Source organism: Patella vulgata, chromosome 5, assembly GCF_932274485.2.
Source record: "Patella vulgata chromosome 5, xgPatVulg1.2, whole genome shotgun sequence".
Classification (NCBI taxonomy): domain Eukaryota; kingdom Metazoa; phylum Mollusca; class Gastropoda; family Patellidae; genus Patella; species Patella vulgata.
The window spans coordinates 6894184-6918075 of record NC_065883.2 but is presented as its reverse complement, the minus strand read 5'-3'; the positions used below and the strand labels follow the sequence as shown (position 1 = coordinate 6918075).

At 37.3% G+C, this 23892-nt stretch overlaps 1 protein-coding gene across 6 annotated transcripts; it reads right to left on the bottom strand.

Moving 5' to 3' along the window:
* Nucleotides 1-1129: 1129 nt before the first annotated feature.
* LOC126822114 (GTPase IMAP family member 7) lies at nt 1130-22331 on the bottom strand. 6 transcript variants are annotated; one of them, XM_050550863.2, is made up of 8 exons: nt 22094-22331; nt 11354-11653; nt 10462-10587; nt 7650-8672; nt 6547-6693; nt 4271-4421; nt 3627-3685; nt 1130-3058 (listed from the first exon to the last, which is right to left on the bottom strand). In XM_050550863.2, the coding sequence occupies exons 2-8, from the start codon at nt 11649-11651 to the stop codon at nt 3054-3056; spliced, it is 1809 nt and encodes a 602-aa protein (XP_050406820.1). In that variant the 5' UTR covers nt 11652-11653; nt 22094-22331; the 3' UTR covers nt 1130-3053. The 6 variants fall into 6 exon arrangements, with proteins under 6 accessions (XP_050406820.1, XP_050406821.1, XP_055956779.1 ...); XM_050550864.2 differs by having other exon boundaries at nt 21981-22107; XM_056100804.1 differs by having other exon boundaries at nt 7650-7898; nt 21981-22107.
* Nucleotides 22332-23892: the final 1561 nt, after the last annotated feature.

The window sequence follows — 23892 nt, the reverse complement described above, 5'->3', positions numbered from 1 at the left end:
CCAAGAATCGCCCGAATCCAAACTGGACGGTTCTTGAAGTTCGTAAGTGATTTTTGAAACAAAACCCTTTGCGACTCGCTTTCATATGGGCTACGAATGCCACGAATCTTCCCGAATCTAAACTTTTTTCCAATTCGTAGAGAAATCGCAGACGGTTCTTGAAGTTCGTGGGTGAGTCTTATTTGGTTCTTACACATTCGTATTGTTCGTAGTTCGGCCACGAAGACACGAAAGATTTTATTTGTCAAAAACTTTTGTGGACGGTCTACAAATTTTGGAATTCGTAGATGTATCGTAAACCCGTTGTAGCCCTTTCTGATCGTCCGTAACAGCTTCCTATTCGATTCTTTGACGAATAGTGCCAAATATCGTAAACTTTTCGTAGCTTTATCGGCATCATTTGTCGAGAGCATAGTGTATTCGTAACTGAATTCGACATATTTGTAAGCGATTCGGCATATCCGTAACTCTTTCGTAACTGAATCACAATTCATATAGATGATTCTTTCATTTCAGACTTTTATCGTAACACTACCTTGACACATAAGGCATATTTGTCATCCGATTACCTACGAATCATTGTAACTCTTTCGTAAACTATTCGTAACTACTTCGTAGCTTCTCCACATTCTCTACGATCTTTTTGATTTATTTTGCTGAATCGACACGAATTTCGATTCGTTACTATTCGTGACGATTCGTAGCATTTGTAGACCACGTGAAAGCCGGGCATTAAGGGATCACTAACTGGCAGCCCGAATGATGTTGGGAGCTCTTAGAGGCTTAAACGTTCTGCAGGCTTTGTGCTTAAACGGCGGAAATTTAAGTTGGCAGAGCAAAATGCCAGAATTTATTTATGGTAAATGGATTGCGAATACCCCCCCCCCCCAATTGTTTTTCGGGAGGGGGGTCTGAATATACTTGGACAAATACTTGGTGTGAGACAAATAATTCTCAGGTAGATATTTGAGAGGGGTTGTAACGAACGAGACAGTAGGGATAGATTGAACTACTTTACAGAAAATCTCTGTCATTCACGGGAAGAGTCGCCGCCGAATGAATGGTCTACTGCTCTAAACAAAATTAGTATTATACTAGAACTTATATATATGAAAGGAACTTTAACAACTGATCAATATATTGATTTTATTTAAGCCATAATGAAGTCAGCCACAATGCCAACTCCGTTTACCATGACAATCATCGTTAGTGAAACAATTTTAGTTTTACAAATTATATTGTATTCTTTTATCTTCAGTTCATACATATATATATTCTAATAAATATCAGTACATACATACTGAAGATAAAAGAATGATTAATAAGAACACGAATAAATTGGTCAAGATATAAATAGTGCAATGAAAAATCAAAATAAAATTCACAACAATTTAGATCGTTTACATACATTTAAAAGTAAATAATACGTCGGCTATTATTTTAATATACAGAATGTTGTTATTATTCAGTAAACATGTCCATGGGTTGGCTTGTACATTCACAACTCGTTTTATTTTTATTTACTATAATGCTTTTAATGGATTGTGTATGGTCAAAATAAAATATAGCATGGTTTGTACAATGGCAGCTGTTATTGGTCGTTGATGCATGGAACTGTGTGTAAACCACTAGAAACGTCAACGCTGATTGATTAATCAATTTCTGACGTCACAGGATCAAAAGCCGCTCGTACGACCCCTGACGCGACCGTCCAGTACAACCGGTCAAATCTTCATGTGGTAGAGACCATCGAAAGTATAAAAAAAAACGAATTATAGATCTGTAATTTACTCAGATAGGTTTTCTACCATCTTGAAACCATATATCAATAGATTATAATGAAAGATGTAGACCTTATCTGTTAATGAACATGGCAACTGACTGCCCGACAGCGCAACAAAGGGACTTACTAAACAGAGGTGACAAAAGTATACTTCAACATTAAAGATCCATTCCCACGTACAAACTGTGTGATTTTCGTGATCTATTTGGAATAATAACATCCTTAAATCAATTTATAAAATGTTTGCTTCAAATCTCTCTCAATACATTACCCCATGCAGTGAGAATTTATTTTCATCAGCCTTGTTTATCATGCAACTTGATTGAGGGATAATCTGTTTTTAGTTCAACATATCAGACAAGCTGTCCGTTAGGATACCCTCAATTTTGTCTTGTGTGGCCCACCCATGGAAATCCAATATTTTTCTAAAAAGATTGAGAGTCTTTACATTCAATGTATACCCAAATTAACACAAGGTACAATTTTATGGATACACAATTACTGGGTTTAATACTGAAATTGTACCTTATGTTAATATGCTCAAGTACTAAATGCCAATCAAAGAAGATATACCAAAATTGCCACAGCTTTATTGGAAATAACTACCGGATAAATACTTTCGTGGGGATGCATCTTTATAAAGATTATAAAAAAAAAGTTGCTAAGGTATACCTCTAACCTAAAAAGAATTCACAATAAAATAAAAACTATAATTAAATAAGCAATATAGACGGCTAAATGGACGTAGGTAAAAGGAAAAATAATAAGTGTCTAAACTAAACGTTAAATATGCATTATGCAAGAGCTAAATCTGCCTATTTTAGGTCTTTTGTTTAGTTTTTAAATGTTATCTAAATTATTAATGAGTCATTAGTTAACTTATCAAGACCATAATCAACTTTCGATGGCATCGTTAGCCTGAGAAATTTAGTTGATTTGAATACGTTTTGTGATCGATGATTTATGGTCTTCCGTAAAACACATACAATGAAACTGTTATCTAAATATCATATCTCAATTACCAAAACATAAAAATAAGTATTAAATCAATAGAAAGTAATATATGTTGAAATGCCTAAAATTAGTGTCTAAACAAACATTATTGGGACTGGCTAAAATAAAAAGAACGATACAGGTTTTAATTCCTTGAATCATTTCGTAGAATAGTTAGCAATTCATTGAAATTTGATAAAAAAATAAAGAGTTTAACATCGCCTTTAAAGCGGCGGTTGAAACATCCTCTTGCACCACACTTAACCAGTGAGTCGCCCTAATCTGAAACAGAGAAATACAAAGATGAATATTATTCGATGAATACGGAGATAACCACAGAAAATCAGGACCATAATTAAACTAGGTTCGCCGTTCGGAAACAGGGGCCATTACTAAGTTGACCCATGGCTCTGAATTTTAATAGTATTTATGACTATCGAAAACATCTGCCCTGTTTACTAACTGTTCCTCTCATTTGCATTCTGATTAAAACACAGATCCTATTTCGTTTCGTTTTTTTATATTTCAAAATTTCGTTTTACTGGTCTGTTCTACACTAGGATCTGGAAGAGTAAATTGTTATCATTGACGTGTTCTGGGTGTTGTGAGAGATTAGCCAGGAAACGGTCTTTTACGACAAGCATTTGGCGTGAATTGCACGAAACTGTGATTGGTTAATCAAATGTCTGACGTATGACCTCTGGCGCGACCTGCCAAAACAACTGGTCAGATCTTCATGTAGTGTAGGCCATCGAAAATAAATCATCTTTAATTCATGCTTGTTTCTACATGGTGTGATTGCTATGTGTCGGACTGTCTATAGAATGCATGTTAATAAACAGTAGCCTACCTGTCACGTTGGCATCTATCAAACCGTAAAATGGTGTATCACCATTCTTCTGATACTTCCTGTGTAAAATTAAAGTAAAACTTGCAAACGTTATCCCGTAATCGTGTCACCAGGCCCGTAGCTAGCGGGTGGGTGGGGGGCAAGAGGGAAATCTGCCTCTCCTGGAAACGATCGGTGCATCCAATCGTGCCTTTGTCCATTGCGGAAAGAATCGTTTCTCCCACTGGACGCTGCTACGGGCTTGGTCACATCGAACATAAGAAAAGGAATGGGGTTTAACGTCTCGTCAACCCGATACTTTGTTCATTTTGAGACTAACATATGGTTATTTTTGTTCAATGCTAGGGAGAAGAATGTTACAGTTTCTGTTTACCCTTTATGTCAAGTATTTCGTTTTTACGTTCATCCCAATGAATACATGGGTGGACCGCGAGTTTTTTGTCCCTTCCGAACGACTCTGCAGCACTTTATTTGTGAGCCCTCGTCGGGTTTCGAAACCAGGACTTTCTATTCCAATGCCCTAACATAAGAAAATACGACATACTCATTCCATTTAGGCATTATCATATATTTATTATTGGTAGTTTGACAACTGCAAAACTTTATTTTAATATAGAACGATAGAAATGAATGTGATGGCTTACCATCCAATTTGGTTTTTACATTCCTTGCCTTTACAGTGCATGTAGGACCAATCATAGCCGATGTCATACCACACATATTTAGGATGTCCGATTCGATTACTGGTGACCTTAATGTCAGCTTTTGAAGTCGTGTATACATCAAAGATATCGTCTGAAAAAAATAAAGAAAAACATAATGGAAATAAAAATATTGCTGTTTTAATATCCCATCATATTGGAGTTTTCTTTTTACAGATGCCAATACTACTAAGCTGCTAATGTACGTGCAAAATAATCATTTACATGAACAGCGTAGACACTAACAAACATAGATCGAGGTTTGTTAGGCCGACTAAAGCGTCTATCAGCTTCAATGTCAACTAATCCCACTATTAACTCTGTCCCAAGCAATTCGGACAGGATTCAATACCACAACGCATTAACTCTGTAACGTAAGTGTAGGTTTATCGGTCAGGGGAGACTACTCTGGGCCTATTATTCTCCCACCAAATGATAGTATTACAAATTATGTTTCTAAGAAACATGTAAATTTTACCTTTTTGTTGGTTGGGGTGATGTAGCTGATAAAACTAAATGTTATATTCGAGTACAGATTAGCGTCACAAATCACCATTCACATCACCATATTTCTCAAAAGAAACACCCCGAGACCCCCGCCCCCTCTCCACTTGCCTTTTGTAATGAAATACTCTGACTTTGAGTTACTGCTTGAACTGGTATAGAACAATTTGCAAAATTACCAACACTGACAATTTGATGAATATATGTCAAGAATTGATGTTTGTAAATGTACTGCACTGTGCGTTTAACACCACTTGTACAAAAACATTCAAACTCGTCGAGACCATCTTTACTCCGAATCCATCTATTATTCAGAATTTGTGCTGCAAAAGGAGTTTACACTTGCAGGTGTGGATTAGTGACGGACGAACATTGCCGATCACAATATACGACTACTTTTCTTAAGCTTGGCTCACAACCCACCGTACGTGTTATGGACACACACGTATCGTAGGGTCTGGCTGCTCACAGACCAGCCGCAAGAAACCGGGTGAAAGTTTTGTAAATAATACGGACACGGTACTTGTCACGTACAGGCTGCATGTGTGACTTATTCAAAGCGTTAAAAAAATCTTTGTAATTCCGTAGAAAGCGTTAGTGCTCAGTGCGTCAGTAATGCTTGCGTAGTAGGTGTGACTTAAAATTAACCAATTTCGTGCACTTGAAGTACGGCCCACACATGTTATGCACGTGATTAGCACGTGACAATTACTCCTGACAAAACTGAAAAGCACGCCAGTTTCGCCTCTGGCATATTAGCTAAAGAAATTGAATATTTTCATAGTTTAAAACATAGGAACAGCGACGAAAGGCCCAGAGCGGGAACAGTCAGTGGAGCACCCAGTAGCAGAAGTTGCGGAAAACTTAGCTGCCACCTCGAGCCATATGTTGGCAATCTCAAGAATGCTAAATGGCTCATCTCTGTATTCATCGTATATAGCACGACACACCTCCGGTACAAACATGCAAATGGTATTTGATGCCAAACAGAATGAAAACTTACGTGACTTGTATATATTTCCTGTAGCCAGGAATCGGATGGTAGCCAGTTTAGTGACTCCCTATCTAGCTCTTCGAATAGGTTGTGATACTGAACAAAAAGCCGACTCATGTTCCGAAGTCGACGTTCCTGTATTAGTAGTGGCCATATGACCTCGTGTCTTAATGCCACGCTTCTATCAACAACCTTAGTCGTGCCGGTATGGCGCGAGCCATATTTGTGCTTTCTGCAGTCATACACGATAGACAATCTCCCAAGTAAATCGTTTTTATGCACTGAATGCACGCCACACACAGCGGTAGTAAGTGCGATGTACTTCTGACCCGCGGATCGCAATGATAGTAAGTCAGTAGTGCATGTGCGGTAGGTCTAATGCACGTCACTCGTATAAAGCCGTGCGTCTGACGTTGTCTTACTGTTATCGCAAATAACTTGCTAGCTGTGCCACTGTACAACAGGAGTACGGTCCTCGTACGTACTACATGCATTCGTGATTGTTCGTAAGACTCGTAGAATTAGCATGTGTAGGACCAAAAGTCTCTACGACCAGTCTGCATGATCTTCTAGGGTGCCGAACACACCAAAGTGACGCGTACGTGTTTACTAAAATTTCACCCGTAGGGCGTAAGACCGGGTTGTGAACTAGGCTTTAGCATTTACCAGAAATTGAATATAACCAGATTAAAGTGAAATAAATAAAATGTCAATATTATACCCGTTTCGTTAATGAATTTTTGCTTTAATACTCCCTCTGCGCCGAATACCGTAACTGTTGACTTCTCAAGAGCACCAACACCGGGTATATTCAACAGATCAGAGCCATGAGCAACTGTGTGCAAGCATTGGTTGCATTTTATGCTTTCTGAAATATATAATTGTCTTTTTAGGTAAAGCGCTTAGATATATCATCGGATATAATGAAGCGCTATAGAAGATGAATAATAATAATAATTACTTGCACATTTATAACTACCTTTATCTACGTCAAATACTTGTCATTGCGTCAAAGTATATCATCCACTTTTCATCATTCTACCGAAGTTAGAAGCAGAGTTATCATGTTCAAGCGGAGTATTCTCATCGTCGACCGCGGTCAAGACATTCACCTCTCGGGCATCAACACCAACTTTGAACAATCTACTTCAATTAGAAGTTACTGTGTAGTCTTGACATATCTTAACTCAACCAAAAGCAGAAAAGACATTTTTATAGCCCTTAGATGTTAAAATAACCAGGCATTAAATGGCCGAAATTTGTTTTTGTTTTTACTTCGTACGCTTCTATTTGGTCTAGGAACAGTTGGTTTCGAGTTAGATCTGGACTTTTATGCACTTTGGTGAAACGTTTACAAACTTAAAATCCACACGAAAACATATTTGTAAAGGTTGTGTTTGGTCAAGTGCTGTACATACTTCGTTTTCCTTATATAAAAATAAGCGTGGGTTGGCCAGGGCTTCCCTATTTTCAGTCAATTTGTAAAAAGTCTTGTTTAAAAAAAATAACATGACATACCAGGCAAATATGCATCCAATTATAAGCACCTGCAGCACAGTCCAACGATTGGTAATACCCCAATTACCTTAACCTCTTTAAAATTTATATAATTATGTTTCTACAAATATTCAATTTTTCCCCTTCAAGGTGCCCAGCCTCCTCATTATAGGTCGGAGCTAAAATCCCACATTTGAACGAATCGGAATAAACACAATCCAATAATAACATATATAACCGTCGATCCTAAAATTTGACTGAAATTCATCATATGGTTTACGAGAAAAAGTCGGAAATGAGTGAAAATGACATCATAAAGAAGTTTACCAGTATTCCTCTCCATACTAGGTGTAGAATTCAGCATTGCTTCGTAATCAATTATCTGTTTCCATTGCTTCTTTTGTGTCTCTTGTAATTCATCAATTACTTTGCTGAGTCTTTTACTCTCCTGTTCCTGTTTTAATCGGGCTATTTCTTCATCCCTTGCTTTTGACTCAAGTCTTTTACTTTCCCGGATCTTTGCTTCACGTTCCTGCTTTAGTCGGGTTATGTCTGCATCCTTTGCCTTAAATGCAACTTGTAATTCGACAAGTGATTTCTCTTTCTTTGTTAATTCATCAGTCTGTACGTTCAGTTTGTCAAAAAGTTTGTTACACTGTTCCTTCAATTTTCGTTCTTTCTTTTCACCCTCTCTTTTGGCCTCTTCTTTCTTTTCACGAAAGATAGCTTCCGCCTCTTTGTACATTCTGTTTGTGTAATGTTTGTCTTCATTGTTTTTGTGAGTTTTGGCAAGAAGTTCTGCTATTTTCATAACCTGGTGTTTTAATTCCTCCTCCCCTGCCTTGTTGTTGATAGCAGCATACCTGTGTTTACACTCGTCTAAAAACGCATGCAATTTAACAGGTGCTTCTTTCAGCCATTGGTCAAGCGTTTGATCTTCAAGCTGATCAGCGCCAGTAAATACCACAACCAGATGGTCAAGGGCGTGCTTACCAAAAGTATTCTTGAAAAGATCGATGGAATCCTCTTCTTCTTTAGAAAATCGGCTGTTAATACTCATGACGTATATGAATATATGCGGGCCTGGAGCTGTTTTGAGGATACATCTTGCTATTTCTGTGGCAACGTTGACATCTGATCTCGTATCAAAAAAGCCAGGTGTGTCGAGTACCTTCAGCGATTTTTTCAATTTGTAAAGTTTTCGCTCTGAAACATCTGAACATTCTTTCGTTACCGATAAAGATGATCGTTTGCAAGCAAATTCATTCTTATTCAATAAACTATTTCCCAAGGAGCTCTTCCCGGACCCAGTTTTTCCAACTATAACCAGCCTTATTTCCTCGAATTCATCTAGAAAGATAATAGTAATTTGATATTATACAATAGTACTATGGAAGCAAATATTAATTTTCATCGCAGCTGGTTGGGAATACGCCCCATACAGCAGCCAAGTCTCAAAAGAGAAACTTGGATGTTGATCAAATTTGATAAAGACCTAAGATAAGGATAAGTATCAAGCTTGATTAAAAACGACCATATTATTCCACGGTACTATTATATTGGAGATAGAAAAAATCAAATAATACATAGTAAACTGAGATTAGGCTGCTGCGATTTAAATGGTCATAAGTTTTTGAGACATTTAACGGATAGCCCCGCCTGCGCGTGTGGTTATCATTATCTACTAGTATGCTCCTTGCATTCGGGTGCCCGAGGTCAAACTATTGGTTTACTAAAGCAGCAATTTCAAGATATTAGTACTTTATTAAATGGTCAGTTTGTCCTCTCAGTTGATCAAAATGAGTTCATTTTTAACACTGTTCATAATTTATTAAAATTGTCAAAACGTTTCTAACGTCCAAATCATCCCGTCTGTTATTGATTTATTTACTCTATACATAATATACCAAATAATACTTCACGTTTAGGTAGGTCTTATATGGAGGGGAGGGGGTTTGCGGCACTACTATATTGGTACCATATTAATATAAAATAACGGAACGGACAACTGTATATATGTATAAATGTTTAGTTTATATTTAAATCTCAAATAATTTTATATTTTTATATGTTCTTGTTGTATATTATGTTCTGTATGTACATAAATTAAACTTATTTTTGTAAATTCTGGAGAGGAGTTAACATAGGCCCAGCCTGTTCTCCAATCCATTTTCAAATGAAATAAAATACTGTTTACAAAAAAAAAGGATAAGTATATATAGAGAGAAAAATGGGGTTTAACATCCACTCGACACAAACTAGGTCATTTTGGTTACTAACATATGGTTTAATTTTTATTTCAATAATTCGCTTGCGCATGTAGGGGTATTTAGCAGTGGGAGGAAACCAGAGGACCCGGAGAAAACACATGGTGTTGGACAGGCGACCCTACTCCTAGGATAAGTATATCCGGGGTAGAAATTAAACTCGGCGTAAAGAAATTGTGGGCGGACGGTCGAATGAACAGCGGTAAAATTAATAGAGATCAAGTTAAATTTCTTCACATTAATTGTCGGGCAGAATTTAAAGGACCACGAGACAACCATAGTGTAATGTACCTGACTCTCAAGGCCCTAAATTCATATCTATGTTTAATTTATTTCCATTTCATTTATTATAAACGGTGTAATAGGAACATTTAATAATAGTAACTATGAATTTTACCAGACGATCTTGGACACAAATATGAGACTCACAGAATCAAAAACTAAATTTAAGAAATGTAAACATTTGTTATATCTTCGCCATCCCCATAGCTCTGTATTAACGTTTTCCGACCGACTCAATTTTGTGGATTCAAAATCACCAAATCTAAACAACGTTTTCTCACCTTTTCTCATGTCCGGTAAACGGCTGGAAACGGTATTATTTTCCCGAACATTATGTGAGGAAGGTTTGGGATAAATAATAAACAACTTACCATAGTTATAATGACATGAAAATATGTAGGGAATGAAAGTACCCATGACATGGACATAAAAACCTGTTTATAACCCCCCCCCCTCACAAGTCATATTCAGGTGACCTTAATATACCAACGTTACCACCATAAATATTGTGAAGATTGTTTGTCCAAGTAACGGCAAACAGGGTATTTTATATTTTTGGGCATGATACAATTAGATATAAAACATACTACCATTCGGGGTTCCTCTATGAAGAATAGCCTCTTTAAATCTTGCCAAGCTGCTCTTCTTTTCCTGCTTTTCTTTTCTGCCTTCATTAAATTCGATAAAACCGCTTTCATCGGAGTCATCTGAACATTCTATACAAAACAGCAAGTCTTAGTCATGGAGAAAACGATCATCCCCGCTCATTATTTAAAAGATATATCCCACCGTGAACAAAAGGTTACGAATTAATTCGGCTGTCAAGGACTTCCATGTTCAAAATGCGATCTGTAGCATAGTAAAATGTAAAAAATTAAAAGTAAACCAGGAAATTCTTATCTAAAAGCGATATATTTCTGGGGGGTTGGATGGCCGAATGGTTAGCACGCGCGCTGTATCATGCGGTCTGTCACTGAGTCAACTGGCGGGGTTTCGATTCCTCGGTTGTACGTGACAAGGTGACAAGGAGTAGGGTCGCCTGTCCAACCTCGTGGGTTTTCTCCGGGTCCTCCGGTTTCCTCCCACTGCTAAAGATCCCTACGCGCAAGCGAATTATTGAAATAAAATTAAACCATGTTAGTCCCAAAATGACCTAGTTTGTGTCGAGTGGACGTTAAACCCCATTTCTCTCTCTCTCTCTCGATTCCACGATAGTGAGAGTGAGAGCCGAGTAGGGACTAGAATTAATGATAAAATATTTGGCGATCTGTGACCTCGTGAAACTGTTTACATAGTGACTAGTCCCGATCATACAGAAAAAAACAATAGCAAAGGGTAGCGAACCGTACTGACGTTTACCATTTAGTCAACCACAACAAATTTATAATTTCTAGAAATACATTATAATCACAAAGATAATTCGACCTATGCTGAACACAGTTTAATTTAAGTGATACACATGTAGTTAGTAACAATACTAACCTGATTCAAGTATCTCCACGGCATGGTCATAATTGAGGTTTTTCAAGACGTCAATAAACTTTTCATAACTATTATGACCGGATCTTTCAAGTAAAATCGTTAAGATCTGGTTATTTTGTTCCTTTGTTCCAGCTTTTGATGTCACCTTCTCGATATCATTTTGGTCGAATAGATGCTCTTGGAATAAAGCAAAACAAATACTTGTCGGTTCTAAATCGCCGAGCAGAAATGTATAATTTGATTGAATTTTGCTGTACCCTTTCGGTGCCATTTTTCCCTTTTGCGTGTACTTCACCATTTCTGTAATAAAATCGTTATATTTCAAATGGCCTTGATAAAACATGAAATGTATTGCTTAAGATATACTTTTCAAAAAAAGTAGGGGATATTTGATTTTTAAGTGTTATTAAAGTCACCTAATGAAACTGACGAAGAAACAAATGACAAAATGAAATGAAGTTCACATTCATCGATTTATTCCATATGATCGTTAGACTAAGTAAGGCACAGACTGACCATTATAAGGCTAAAATGATACCCGGGGTCAAACAGCAAAGTTACCACAGCATCACAACCAAGTCAGTAACGGGTAAATCCTCCTCTGTTTGCCAAACAAGCATTGATCCGACGTGGCATACTCCTAATGAGACGTCTAAGGTCATTTTGGTCCAGATTGTCCCATTCCTGTTGCAACGCAGCAGCAAGTTCTTGGACATTGGCAGGACGTTGTTGACGTTGAAGTAACCTCTGTCCAAGCATGTCCCAGACATGCTCGATGGGGAAGAGGTCGGGACTCAGTGCTGGCCAAGGTAATGTGGTGATGTTCTGTTGTTGGAGGTAACCTGTAACGATCATGGCCCTGTGACACCTTGCGTTGTCATCCTGGAAGATGAAACGGCGGCCATGACGTCGTGCGAACGGCACAACATGGACTGCCAAGATGTTGTCCCGGTAGTACTGGCCTGTAACACGCCCTGCAACAACATGTAAAGCCGTTCTTCCAGCAACAGTGATGCCTCCCCACACCATAACAGAACCACCCCCAAATCGATCATGTCTGATAACGTTAACGTCTTGGAAGCGCTCGTTTCGACGACGCCACACCCTCCTACGTCTGTCCAAAAAATCAACAGTGAACCTTGACTCATCTGAAAACATCACATTGCTCCAGCGTCGATTATCCCAGTGTTGACGATCCCTACACCAACGACGTCTTGCCTGAATGTGATGATCTCTCAAACAAGGGATCACGCGAGGACGTCGGGCGCGAAGGTGACCCCTATGCAGTCGATTCCGAATCGTCTGGCCACTCACTCTCACACCAGTGTCTGTTTGAAGACGAACGCTGATCTGATTTGCTGTGATGACACGATTTCTCAAGGCCAAGGTACGGATAAATCGATCCTGGGCTTGAGTTGTCGCCCTTGGTCGACCTGAGCGTGGTCTGTCCTGTACAGATTGTGTATCACGGTATCTGGACCATAGCCTGCTTATGACAGACTGAGAAACATTCATCGTCCGCGCCACAACCGCCTGTGTTGTGCCGATCTGTAGCATGCCAAGGGCACGTAACGGTCCTGTACAGATTGTGTATCACGGTATCTGGACCATAGCCTGCTTATGACAGACTGAGAAACATTCATCGTCCGCGCCACAACCGCCTGTGTTGTGCCGATCTGTAGCATGCCAAGGGCACGTAACCTTTCATTTTGGGTAAGCCGACGCATATCAAAATTTGTTTTCTGGTCACTAAAACAATTAAACTGATGTTTCCACCCTGGAATTCAATGCCACAATGACTGTAACATTCAAAGTCAGAGTCGTGCAAACCTTGGGTTGGACCCCCATGATGATCCCAAGCATCACCTGCATTCCATGCGGTAGCTATTGGTGAGTTTGGGCGTCACATGTAACTGGAAATGTTTCTTCTGTTAGGTTCTATAGTGACTTTTTTCGTAGTCATTTGCATATTTTAGTATTATGCCCCCAAAATCAAATATCCCCTACTTTTTTTTGAATAGTATATGTTAACGCGTCAAAGTTATTCATCACATCTGACACGAAAATATTTTCGTCTTTATTTTAGAAAAACCTGATTCGCACATTTTCGAAAATAAAACCTAGTCGCCCACAAGCAGCTGCTTTGGGAGTCCCGTCACACTAGTAAGATTTGAAGGCTCTTTTTCTCCGTACCCGGAGGGGGGGGGGTGAGGAACAATGTCCAGGGCCTATTCGATTTGGTGCATACTCTGGCATATTCTGGGCGTGCAACACAATACAACTTTTGTCATATAATAATCAGGGGCCTTAAAACATCAAATTACGTTCCGATACATGCTAATATCGACAAGAAACAGGATCGTGGGAATATTAACCTGTATTTCAATAGGTTATAGGCTTCGATACTATGCATATTACTTGATGTTTTCGTTCTCTCGTGTATAATTTGATATTGAATTATATATTACATTAATCTAACCAACTGGTTTGTTCCGACATTTAAGTATATTTCAATACGAATAATGAAAAGCATTAGACTTTCAGCTTTGAAAACATAACATTTTAACCATCAATCGGGTTGGTGGTACGAATTTGACGTTTAGCTGAATTCTTTCAGTTTTTTGGGGTTATTGTATTTAAGATAATGTCTATTTGGGAGTAACTTCTGTACAACTGCAGAAGTCAATTCCCATCGGCACCAGCTGGTAGTAAACATCTTATGTATGAAACGAACAAAACTATTGTTAGTTTTTTTTTATCTACTACCGGTAATTATCTCCAAAATAGCTGAATTACAAGTTATTGTCGAGGGTTATTGTTCCTTTACAGGTTTTTGCCAAGTCAATTTCGGTCATTTTTATTTTTTGTATCATAGGTTGGGTGGTTGCTTGTGAGCATAAATATTCTGAACCCACCCCATGGTAGAAGTAGCTATAGGACGTCAAACGTTGGGTGACGAGAAATGGGGAATTTGGATATCCTTTTATATCCAGTTAGTATACAGATATCGTTCACCCGAATCTTCTGAAATTAATTGTGTTGTAATAGCACTAGGTCATCTACAGACTCTGTATGTTTGGTCTTTTTGCTACGTATAGTAACGGTGCGACGACTTGCCAAATTTGGTATTTGAGAAAAGACGGATTTTGTTAATTTCACCATATGAAAAATGTGTAGTAATATGGAGGGCAAGAATTTGTGCTAAGAAACATCTATGTAAAATAATATTATGGTTTTGATTAATTATTCTCCATTGCCAACTGAGCTATAGTATAGTAAACATGTTGGTCATTTGCATTTTTCAAGGATAAATTCTAAAAGCATGTGATAGGAAAGTTACCATTTCATATTTGGCAAGAGTGACCAATCACATGATTAATTAATTACATCATAAATAGCCATTAGAATAATTAATGTGTGTGAATCTGAGAATATATAATTAATAGAATGTGCGCTCTAGGGTAGACAGCCAGGTAGTTCTCGTAAGGAGAAGATGTAGAATTTCCATCAGCAGACTCGCCGAGACTGCATGAGCGCAGGTTAGAGAGAATGACTTTGTTATGCTTGTAACTTTACAACCTATGTAGCAGTGCTTAATATAAAATGTAGAAACGAAATGTGGTATTGTTGTTACTATGTGTAACCAGAAACTCAATGGCAGAATAGATACACAATATTTAAAGTGGAGTCCTACAAGAAGAAAACAAGAAACAAATGCGGCCAGAGACAATACTAGGCGATCATGGGCTGTTCCAGAACATGTTGTAAGAAACAATGCATTTGTTATACGCCGGAGGTGGCGACCGGTTTGGGATCGCCCGCTCTCTAGGTCTGAAAAACGACCCATGGTGCTACAAATGTTTCTTCGATTTTCTCAGTCAGGAATTGAAGGATTTATCTGATATTACACATTAATGCGTTTTGGGACTATACCAACTTATAAACCAAATTTGGTCAAAATCTGTGATTTAAAAATTAGCAACTTCTGCATGGTGCTTCCGTGGACACTTGGTTATTTTAATAAACATTGGTATCGTTCACTATCCACTGAAATTTAAACGAAATCCAACAAATTTCTTTGTCAAAACCAAAATACTTCAGATATTACAATCACTTGAGAGCCAAACCTCACACAGATAACCGCGCAAACCGGGTGTGACATGCCATGACTTGGGTTCACCCCCATTCCGACTATGTCCCATTTCTACTATACCTCATTTCGACTACAAATTTTATTACTATATGGATCTGAAACACTAACATACGACGAAAACGTGTCAATATTTAGCCAGGTACATAATTTTATTGAACAAACCGAAAGATTTAAATTTGAAAAAAATAGCTGATTTTAATTATTTCAAATTTATGTTTACATGTAAATATTTTATTTGGTTATGTGTACATAATATATATATATAATTTCCTTTTTATCTATTCCTTTTTTTCTTCTTTGTTTTTTCAATATATTTATATTATGTAATTTATTTGTAACCGGGAGAGGGGTTTATATAGGCCTTGCCTGTTCCCCAATCCCCTCAGTTTCTGAATAAATATTGTTCACAAAAATTTGTTTTCATTACTCTCAAAATCCTGACCCACATCTAATCAGCAATGAACTGTTTCGGTGTTTATATCTACATATTTACTATCTTGTTTTGTTACATATTTCATACAATTTCTATTTAAATTATTTTTTCATTCTTTTTTTCTGTTTGTTTTGATATAATGTTATACGCTGTGGCCTAAATGGGATGTTTTGTGGAAGAATCTATAGAGAGGGTATACAAGTTGGGATAATACAATCTCCAGGCCATATAATTTGTTGTTGTGCGTAGGCAAAATGGGACGTACCGAGTGGTATAAACCCAAATATTTCCGTATTAAACCCTTTTCAACTTTAGTTGAAATAGACTGGAAATTATATCGCAAAACAGATTGAGGTATTAGGAGTTGACCTATTAGCATAATATCACTTTTTATAGATGTTGCCGGAATTATTACCATTGAAGCTAAAATAACTTGTGAACGCAATACAATATAGAGTTTTCATTATATTATGTCAATGAAAATTGTCACCTGAGTATATGCCGGAGGTGGCGACCGGTTTGGGATCGCCCGCTCTCTAGGTCTGAAAAACGACCCATGGTGCTACAAATGTTTCTTCGATTTTCTCAGTCAGGAATTGAAGGATTTATCTGATATTACACATTAATGCGTTTTGGGACTATACCAACTTATAAACCAAATTTGGTCAAAATCTGTGATTTAAAAATTAGCAACTTCTGCATGGTGCTTCCGTGGACACTTGGTTATTTTAATAAACATTGGTATCGTTCACTATCCACTGAAATTTAAACGAAATCCAACAAATTTCTTTGTCAAAACCAAAATACTTCAGATATTACAATCACTTGAGAGCCAAACCTCACACAGATAACCGCGCAAACCGGGTGTGACATGCCATGACTTGGGTTCACCCCCATTCCGACTATGTCCCATTTCTACTATACCTCATTTCGACTACAAATTTTATTACTATATGGATCTGAAACACTAACATACGACGAAAACGTGTCAATATTTAGCCAGGTACATAATTTTATTGAACAAACCGAAAGATTTAAATTTGAAAAAAATAGCTGATTTTAATTATTTCAAATTTATGTTTACATGTAAATATTTTATTTGGTTATGTGTACATAATATATATATATAATTTCCTTTTTATCTATTCCTTTTTTTCTTCTTTGTTTTTTCAATATATTTATATTATGTAATTTATTTGTAACCGGGAGAGGGGTTTATATAGGCCTTGCCTGTTCCCCAATCCCCTCAGTTTCTGAATAAATATTGTTCACAAAAATTTGTTTTCATTACTCTCAAAATCCTGACCCACATCTAATCAGCAATGAACTGTTTCGGTGTTTATATCTACATATTTCCTATCTTGTTTTGTTACATATTTCATACAATTTCTATTTAAATTATTTTTTCATTCTTTTTTTCTGTTTGTTTTGATATAATGTTATACGCTGTGGCCTAAATGGGATGTTTTGTGGAAGAATCTATAGAGAGGGTATACAAGTTGGGATAATACAATCTCCAGGCCATATAATTTGTTGTTGTGCGTAGGCAAAATGGGACGTACCGAGTGGTATAAACCCAAATATTTCCGTATTAAACCCTTTTCAACTTTAGTTGAAATAGACTGGAAATTATATCGCAAAACAGATTGAGGTATTAGGAGTTGACCTATTAGCATAATATCACTTTTTATAGATGTTGCCGGAATTATTACCATTGAAGCTAAAATAACTTGTGAACGCAATACAATATAGAGTTTTCATTATATTATGTCAATGAAAATTGTCACCTGAGTATATCGTCACGGATTATAAATTCGTGTTTCTCTCTGTTGTATTAATGTTAGAGTGATCTAAAGAGTAATTAAATCCTATGGTCTACTTCGGGCATTTGGCTGGTGGAGAGGGGTGGGATTGGATGAATAGTTAACGCGTGTGTGTTGAATAACAAGGTCTCATTGAATCAAGCAGCCTGGTTTCGAATCCCCGCTTATACGTGTAAATGGCAAGGAGTAGGTTCGCCTGTCCAATCTCGGGGGTTTTCTCCGGGTCCCCCGGTTTCCCCCATACCGCTAAGCTCCAACGCGCGAATCGAGATGGTGGGAACCTAGCATTAAGACGGTTGTATTAACATCGTCTATTTCTATCGTTACACCTCATACAACAACGTTTACTCATCAACGGAATTATCAGTGCAGAAAATCACCTGTGTATCTGATATCGCCGGCCCGTTATTTCAGTCAGTTATATAGAAGGATAACTCATGTTTTCCTTTTGTTTTCGTCACTTTCGTTTCTTGAAATCTTCGTTACGCATCTATCGTAGCAATGTTTAACCTGTTCTATGTGATAATGGCTGACACCAATATTGTCCTTTAAATGGACCATCCCGATTTGAGTCTCGGAAATAAAAGTCCGTGTACGCATGAAATTTAAGCGCCAAAATATAGAGGAATGGCATATTTACCTTGTCTCAAATTTCAGCTCAAAATATTGAGTCGTTTGGATGTTGACGTCAAAACCTCTTATCCGGCATATAACCCTTTTACGAATTCGAGTCAATTATTCCGGTGAGTGGCCTGATAATCTATTACCGTTCCTTTAGAGTGTTATACAGTGCTGTACTTGATAATGAAAGGTAAATATCACCTACACCTTATTTTAATAAGATTAAAATAATGCAGCTTGGGACACCCGTCTATATTTCCAGATGAAGACTGACGGTTTAAGTTGCTTGAAAACGTATCACGTATATTGAGTTAGTTGCTCGACCCTAAGGTAAAGGATTCTAAGGGCTTTTAAAACAAAGTTATGCAGTTTTATTCTCCAAATTCTCCAAAATATAATCGAGATTGACCCATTAACGCCGTCACGTGTGTAAAAATAAAATAGATATTTGAGTAACTTCCTTGTTGAATAAGTATACCAACAATAATATAAAGAAGACGGTATATGAAATTGTATAAGTATAACATGTGATTGCTGTTGTTCATTATTTATACATTTGGATGATGACGTGGCTTTTAATTTTTTTTAATAACCAGAAGCCTTTTATCAAGGGTGTTTCACCGGTGTTCTCTAACCAAGATAAATCTAAAAATATCAGATCAATTTATACATAAAATGGTCCCGTGATGCATATCCGTATGGACTCGATTAATATTGGGGTGGGGCAGAACCTGAAATGCCCGAAAAACTTTCGGGTTACAGACGGGTGTGCGAGAAGCGAAGGAGCAGAGCTTACCGTGTAGTACACACTCCCTCTGCCCCAGTATAATTTGGAAAATTTGATGGCCGCATATGTGTTTTCATTTCATACTATTCCATCCCGTGAATACAGCAGCTTCAAAATGGCCCAATATAGCTTACCTTAAGTGACATGCCGGAATCCCAAATCCCAAACAAGCTATCAATCGTCGCGAGGTGTTTCTGCTATTCCAGCCCGTGAATTAAGCTGTTGCAGGTGTATTCACAAATAATAATCGATGCCCGAAAAATATCGCACAAAGTAGAGTGACTCCAGACAAAATGTTTTAATCCATAGTTAATTTAATTAAAAGAAAAGTAAAATTAGTGTTTTATTAAACTTCGGGCACTTTATTTTGCTAACTAAATGAAATAATAATTTTTGTTTTCACTTTACCCGTCTGCCCGAAAAGTCAGATTCCCACCCCCCGGCTCATACGCCTATGCATGTGACATGAATCAGGGGTGCCTGTCGAACTGTGTGGCTTGTCAATTAAAACACATTCCCAAATGACCTTCTGAATGACATATTATATTAAAATGTTGATATTGAAAGGCGAGAAAAATTATTTATAGAGCTCACTCTATTGAAATGTAAATACCTTTTATCGCACAGCTTATATGATGAAAGAAAAGCATGTTATTATATAAAAATAGCTGTTTTGTAAACCAGAGTTCTCCGTAAATAAAGTTTTCTTTTGTCGAAACTAAAATGCATATGGTGTCATTTCAGGAAATAATATCGTCATTGAAATGTCAATTTCTTAATCCTACAGCTATTATGAAAAATAGCAAATGGAGAAGTCAACGTTATCATACCTGTTTTGTAAACCATATTTCTCCGTAAATAACGTGTTTGAACATAGGGTCTGCCGAAACTATCATGCACAAAGTTGACATTTTAGGAAACAATATCGCTATGCACAAACCTTGCAGCTTATAACATATTTGGCCATTAAAAGGAATTGTATATAATTTGTAATCATTTTACAAGATTAAATTTTCCTTTTTTTATTTAAAGTAGCTAAGTCTCTAACTCAATATCGTCCAAAATCTTTAACATTGAAAACACGATTTATTTGTCAAATTAAATCAACATTCTTGTTGTGATCTTACCGGAGAAAGATGGGCTTTTGATATCCAATATTTAAGATAAAATAAACATTTTACCATTGGTACACGAATCGTGTACCATAATGCGCTTCAGCCCCAGTTGTATCAAGAGACTCGAGGGACGAGGCTAGACACATTGCACCAAATCAAACGACGTATGTAGACTGGAATACCCAGACGCTAGAAATTTGCACTCGCTTGAGACTGCTGGCTTATTTCGCCGAACATAACTGATTTTGAAATTGGAGTAAAAACGGAAACCATTGAATGTAAATCAGTTTATATACATTCATATTACAGTATTATATGCGTTGCGACCCATTTTTGTCAATTTCTAGGTCCCAAATGTTAGCGATTTAGCTCCTTTAAAATCAACGTACTCTTTCTAGACCATCTCATCACTGCGCGTGTGATGGGTTTACATATCTTTGACTAAAGTTATCCCGTTTATGGTGAGAATGAGTAAGATAACTTTTATTAGAAAAAAAAGGATGCTTTTTGTGCTTTTGTTATTCATTTTTAACATTATCGATGAAAAGTATGTAATATAGTGTCCTTGTACAGGCGTTTTGACTCTACAACTGACCACATAAATAGTAGACGTTCCCTCAAGCAGACCAATGAATCATGTTTTCAAGCAAACAATAACGAGCCATCTCTTCGACCAGCTTAAGAAAGGAGACAGTGAAGGGTTAATAACATTTTATTACAATTCTCTTGCGTCTCGGGGTCTGTATCAGTGGGATAATTCACGGGGCTGGACAGATGTCACAATTGTTATCTGATTTTCATGAAATTTAACATATTTGTTTATGTCACAAACATCTTGGGTCATTTCAATATTGGCCCGTCTGATGGAACGACAAATCGTTTTCTTAGCTTGTTCTCTGTCCATCTCTTGCAAAATGCGGACGTATCTTGCATTGACAAGATCCAGGTGGTGCGAGGCTGAGATGTTTATTTTCATTTGCCGGTTCTTAAATTGTCGACTGTTGAAATCGAATGCTGATATTATATTTAAAACCGCAATTGATTAATAAAAACACACTTTGCCTTGATGACTAGAATATGACTCAAATTTCATTTGATTCTCTTTAGTGACCCTAACCGATGTAAAAAAAACCTCAAATCTGAGCGATACACACGACAGGGATCAATAGTTAGATAGGTATGCCGTCATAATTCCCAGATGAGGTGCAGAGAAGCTTACCGTTGTATATATCTCTGGGAGCATAGATTGAATCTGATCCGTCATTCACTTTTTTTATAACCGTACAAAGTCGAAAATCAAGAAAATGCCCTTGTTAACCGCCTGTCGATTGGTATCGAGTGCAATTGGTACATTCGTTAATGCTTTGTGCAAGTAATATAGCCCCAAACAAATAATTTTCAACAATTATCCCCATGCGTTGTGTTGAAATAAAAGGCAGCAGGACACAAGGACACAGTATTGCTATTAAGGTAATGGGAATTTGTTGACATTGACACGGACATTACCTTGAGTATTTGGGGGTTAGGTTTCGCTTGTTTTGAAGGTGGTTGCATACCTGCCTACCCGCCATCACGCTCCTGAACAGTGTAGGATTTCAGCAGACGTTTTGTGAGAATTCAGATTCGTATAATCTATATTCGTGTACAATGCTTGAAACTACAAATCATTGAATATTAAAGATCATAAGAACTTACTGTATTTCCTAGTTTCCGCTAGTCCTAAAAAAAACGACCAAACAGCGAGCTGTAATATCAACCCAGAGGGACTTGATTTAACACGCAAAGCCCAACTGAAATCTCACACTCACCTCTTAGAATGTAGTTCGCCTACTTCTAGCAACTCTCCCACCTTCCGCTGTGTGACTATTTCTGTTGAGTCTTATGCCCAGGTGTGAAGAATAGTGTTTGAATTTACTAATTCTGCCTAGTGTTGAAGAATGAAGAATATTCCCGATTTTGGGGCGGATGGATCAAGAAGTAAACCGACAGGAAGTCCCATCCGAAACTGATCTATTGACGAGGCGTAGAAAAAACAGCATTCAAAGATGTGTTATAGGCGAATGTATGTCACCAGCTTTTAACACTGACTAGTATTACTAAAGTATTACTATAACAGTTACACTTCATTAATTCAGTTTCAGTTTCGAAACTTTACAATTAAATGTGTATTGTCCGTAGCGCAGTTTTGATTTATTACCGATATGTAAAAACAACATAATTATAATCCCTGGCGAAGTTATATACATAAAAAAGAAAACAACTCGAGCGGATCCAGCCAAATAAATGTTTTTCTAGCTCTTTGAATCTTGATACATACGGATATATTACGTTTTTATATAATAAAGGACATTGATTGTGCTTTGTGAGATTTTATAACATTTTATATTGACAAATCAGTTATTTTTATACTTTATTTCCTTTAAAAATGGATTGGGGAACAACCTAAACCTATATTGGCTCCTCTCCAGAATTTAAAAAAATAAATATATGTACATACAGAACACATATAAAACAAGAACACATATACATGAATATGTGGATAAGACACTGGCTCGCTAGACTGGAGGTCCGGTGTTCGATCCCCGCATTGGCCGAGAAAGTTCATCCAGATTTTCCGATGTGGCTCCCCCTTGTCAGTTCGGATTCGACGAAGAACCGAGGTCCCTTGTACACATTGGCGTGCACCAAAAATCTCATCGGATTCAGCTAAATTTAGGTGACGAGTGTTTTCTAAGGCTGCTGAATCCGAATCCGATGAAATGTTTGGTATGTGACATCAGTTTAGATTGGTTCTGCGGCCATTTCCTTACAAGTAAGGAAATATTGAAACTAGTCGTCTACTATGTTCTAATGAATGTTTTTATAGGTCGGGAATACCGAATAATACAAACTTAGATACAGAGGAATGATAGTTATACCACAATGGTGCTTTTCTCCAGTTTTTCTTAGATAATTGTCCATAATTTGTTCAAATCTGTGATGTCGGGTTATTCTACTTCAGATACCTTTTCGGACGTTAAACCCCATTTCATTTCATTTCAGATACCCTTTCCACGGCCAGATCTATGATGTAAGTATTGGTTGTTAACACTTTCTATCTGTTGTGGAAGTTGCGGTTACTAACATATTCGTGAATATTGTTTGCTTTAATTCAGATGATCGAGAGGAAGTAGTATTTGCAGTTTGATTATGGCCATAACTGAACAACAGTCTAGGAGCAGGAAGGAACTTTTTAGAGCTACGTACACGTAATTACAGGAATTCAAACCTAGTTCTAAGTTACCTCCTGAGGCAGTGGTGATAGGTCGAATGTTGTATCTGTGTAAACGGCAGAAGGGAAAACAGTCTGTAAGCAGGGATAAAGCCAGTAAGACTGTAGCTAATGAACTCAGACACGATTGGATAGACAAACATGTCTAACCGCTGAATGAAAAAGCGGTCGGTACTAAAGAGCAAAACGGCTATGGACGGTTTAATAGTCTACGCAAGACTGAGCAATGTAGTACGTACAAAGCCAAAAAGTGATGATTGGTTCAAGAAAGCTACAGCATTTAATGAAACACTCACCTGGCGTGCCTGTAATGTTATAGGGGTTATTTTAGTTCTA